Genomic DNA, 3807 nt, shown 5'->3' on the forward strand with positions numbered 1-3807 from the left:
TGTCTGTGAGCTGTGTGGCCTTGGGCAGGCAAGCCTCAGTGTCCTTTCCTATAAAATGGAAAGAATAATATAATAATGATAGCCTCCATCTTAAAGGTTTCTGCAAGTCCTAAATGAAGGCATGTTTGCAAAGTGCTCAACATAGTTCCTGGCTCCTAATGTGTTCCCAGAAAAATGGGAACTGTTAATATTAACGCTTCTGGGATTCTCAGAAGGTTCCCTCCAGACCAGTGCAAACTCAGCCCTCTGTCAGCAACTGACCTCTCTGGGAGGCCCTCAGAAGCTGGCCTCTCAGGCCAGCAATTCCTGTTAAATGTGTCACTCACAAAAGCAATGCTTATTAACCAACCCTTGGCAGGCTTTCCCTGTGTCTTCAAGCTAAAATAAAATCAATTTGAAAATAAAACCCAGATGGCTCCTGTGTCTCATACCTCGCTGTCAAAACCTTTGTGCTGGGCTGCTCAAGTTGGGGAACATGCACTCCTGTGCTGTGTGGGGGTATGCCAGGAGTACATGATGTGTGGGGTACATGGGCCACACTTGGAAGGAAAGTTAAGCATTTCAGCTGAAGGTAACTTAGATACTGTTTTCCTATTGATGTTTATTATATGGCACTGAGCATAAATTCTCATGGATGATTAAGACAAAGCATTATTTCTGATAGTTCACGCTCTCTGTGGGTGTTTACGTTCACACTCCCTGGCTGTCGGGGGCTCTTCATTGCAGACCTGAGAAGCCTTGCTCAAGCAGTGAGGGGCAGCTGGTATCTTCTGGGGAACCCACCTGGTTTCCTCTTGACTTGACCCCATTCTCCTAGGGGCTATTCCTTGACTTCAGAGGAGATGACCTACACGGCTCAGTGCCTGGGAGGTGGTCCTAGCTGGCATCTTCACCAGACAGCACCTTTGCACTCCTATCAGGGACAGCTTGGTGTTCAGGTTCCAGACAGGGGGACAATGTCAGAGTGTCTGAGGATGCCCAGAGCTCGCGTCCTGCCTTCTCATCTAGCCTTCATCATGCCCGCAGAGGACCTGTGTGACCTGTGAGGTGTGAGCACCCTGGACAGAGCAGGACACAGCTGGCACCCAGCAAAAGTCCCCCTGCCCCTGGCCATTCTTGACAGCATGGCTGTCTGGGGCTTCTAGAAAGTGGGATTTCCAAAGGGAACAAGGATGACTGAGGCATTTTCAGCAGGGCCCAGCTCCTCCTGCCCTAGGGGAGGCTCAGCAACACGCCTGGCAGGTTACCAGTTGGAAACAGAGCTATAATGAGAACCTCAGTCCCTCTGGTTATGAAAGTCTAAGTACACTCTTTGTGATTTCCTCTTCACACCTCCCTTTTTGCAGGTATCCTGAGCCAAGCAAAGGTTCTTCCCTGGAAGAGCAGACAACAGAAGCTCCTGCTGCACAACATGGCAGAAGGGGACTCCCAGGACAGGTGGGGCAAAGGGTCCCTTGGCAGCCTGACTCATGACAACCAGATGTTGAGCATGAACTTGAAGAGTGAAGATGAGGATGGTGGGGAGGCAGGAGATACAGGGGACCCTGGTGAGCAGGCTCCTCCAAGGGGCAGCTCCCCAGTAAATCACCATTATCCTGACTTGCAGTGGCAGAGTCCCTCGTTCAAAGAGGAAGACACCTTCTCTGATCCTATTAGTGCTGGAGACATGGTGGAGAAACCTATAGAGATGCCTGGAAAGATCCGCTGGGAAAGAGAGGAGTCAAAGATCACCCTGACTCAGGAGTCCCCCGAAGCAGGAGCAGCTTTGGGTGCCCTTCCTAGGGGCCTCTCACACAAGTTGGTCAGTCGTTTGCAATCTCCTAGAGACTCACTACCTGTGGGGGATGATGGAGGCTCCAAGGCAAACCAGGACACATCCTTGGATGTTCCATCCAGCTTCCTGGACAATGAAGAATATTTCTGTGCACACAAAGATATAGACACATCTCCAGACAACTCTCCTGAGTGCTTTCCTGGAACAGATAGCATTTGGGATCTCCCTATGCAAGAGACAAAGGCACAGGACCAGGGATCTGCCAATCCAGCCTGTCTGGCAGCTGCAGTGTTGGCAAAAGCGCGGAACAGCAGAAAAGACCAGAACCCAGCTGCTGAGCCAGACCCCAGGCAGGCAGAGGGGCATCCCTACAAATGTCTGCGGGGCGGAGAGGCCTTCCAGAAGCCCCGCGAGCTGCCTGGAGCTGCAGGACGCCGCAGTGCCAAGCCCTACGCGTGTGAGCTGTGCGGAAAGGCCTACTCCCACAGGGGCACGCTCCAGCAGCACCGGCGCCTGCACACGGGCGAGCGACCTTACCGGTGCCCCTTCTGCGACAAGGCCTACACCTGGTCCTCGGACCACCGCAAGCACATCCGCACCCACACCGGTGAGAAGCCCTACCCATGCCAAGACTGCGGGAAGGCCTTCGTGCGCTCCTCGGACCTGCGCAAGCACCAGCGCAACATGCACAGCAACAACAAGCCCTTCCCGTGCTCCGAGTGCGGCCTGACCTTCAACAAGCCGCTGTCATTGCTGCGCCACCAACGCACGCACCTGGGCGCCAAGCCTTTCCGCTGCTCCGCCTGTGACCGGGAGTTCGCAGTGGCCAGCCGAATGGTGGAGCATCAGCGCGTGCACTCTGGCGAGCGGCCATTCCCTTGCCCCACCTGTGGCAAGTGCTTCACCAAATCCTCCAACCTGTACGAGCACCAGACACTGCACACAGGGCAGAGGCCCTTCAAGTGCGCTGACTGCGGAGTGGCCTTCGCACAGCCCTCGCGCCTTGTGCGCCACCAGCGCATCCACACCGGTGAGAGGCCCTTCCCTTGCACACAGTGTGGCCAGGCCTTTGCCCGCTCCTCCACCCTGAAGAGGCACCAACAGATTCACTCTGGAGAGAAGGGATTCCTGTGTGCCGAGTGCGGCAGGGCATTCCGCATTGCGTCGGAGCTGGCTCAGCACATCCGGATGCACAACGGGGAGAGGCCCTACCAGTGTGAGGACTGTGGTCAGGCCTTCACCCGTTCCAACCACCTCCAGCGACACCGAGCCAAGCATGACACCTGCAAAAAGGAGCCCATCCCTTCCTCCTCTGATGAGTGAGGGCTCAGTGGGCTAGTTCCCCGGGGGAGGCAGACACCAGGAACCTCACTGCTTGGAACCCCCCTCCCCCAGAGCCCCACATGGTGTGACCAGCCAGCCTCACTGGTCAGCTATCTCCCAGGGATTGCTGGTCCCAGGGTGGTCTGTCTCCATATTATATTTGTTGTCATAGAAAGGAACCACAAGGATGGCTCTGTGCGAATTCACGCCTGTCTTCCGTGGCTCAGAGCCAGAAGCAATATGAAAAGGGTGAAATAGAAGAGTAGGAGATGGTCAATAGCTGAGTTCCTTGGGTCAGGGGACCTTAATAAATCAGAAACTATTTATAGAATTATTTGCTGGGTACTGTGAAGACTCCAGGAATACAGAGAGGAAAAAGATTGTCCTGTCCTGTCCTGCCCTCAAAGCCATACGAAAATACTGAGAAGGCATGTATGGTTTTTACACAAATAAAGGAATCCCAGAAGTGGTCCCTGTGATGGGCTCTTCTAAAGAACAGAGCCTAACTGGGGTAACTGAATCCCATATAGACACGCGGCGTCCTTTCAGTTCACTGATGAAATGACTTTACTTTTGGGAACCGTCTCCATGAGTTTTGACTTTGAAGTGGAAAAGGCCTTTACCTTATAAAGGGGTTGGGGGTGGGATATGTCCAATGTTTAAGGATCAGTTATGCCGGAAGTTCAGAACAGCCTGCGTCCCACCCACAA

General features: G+C 53.8%; 1 protein-coding gene across 1 annotated transcript; it reads left to right on the top strand.

Annotated features, from left to right (window-relative positions):
• The first annotated feature begins 1411 nt into the window (after positions 1-1411).
• On the top strand, positions 1412-3097 carry Znf648 (zinc finger protein 648). The gene has a single exon (XM_026392823.2). The coding sequence runs from the start codon at positions 1412-1414 to the stop codon at positions 3095-3097; it is 1686 nt and encodes a 561-aa protein (XP_026248608.1).
• The last annotated feature ends 710 nt before the right edge of the window (positions 3098-3807 follow it).

Source organism: Urocitellus parryii, chromosome 9, assembly GCF_045843805.1.
Source record: "Urocitellus parryii isolate mUroPar1 chromosome 9, mUroPar1.hap1, whole genome shotgun sequence".
Classification (NCBI taxonomy): Eukaryota; Metazoa; Chordata; class Mammalia; order Rodentia; family Sciuridae; genus Urocitellus; species Urocitellus parryii.

Bases quoted from the DNA above. Each gene is read 5' to 3' on its own strand.
- Znf648 (XM_026392823.2), top strand. From the start codon at position 1,412: ATGGCAGAAGGGGACTCCCAGGACAGGTGGGGCAAAGGGTCCCTTGGC.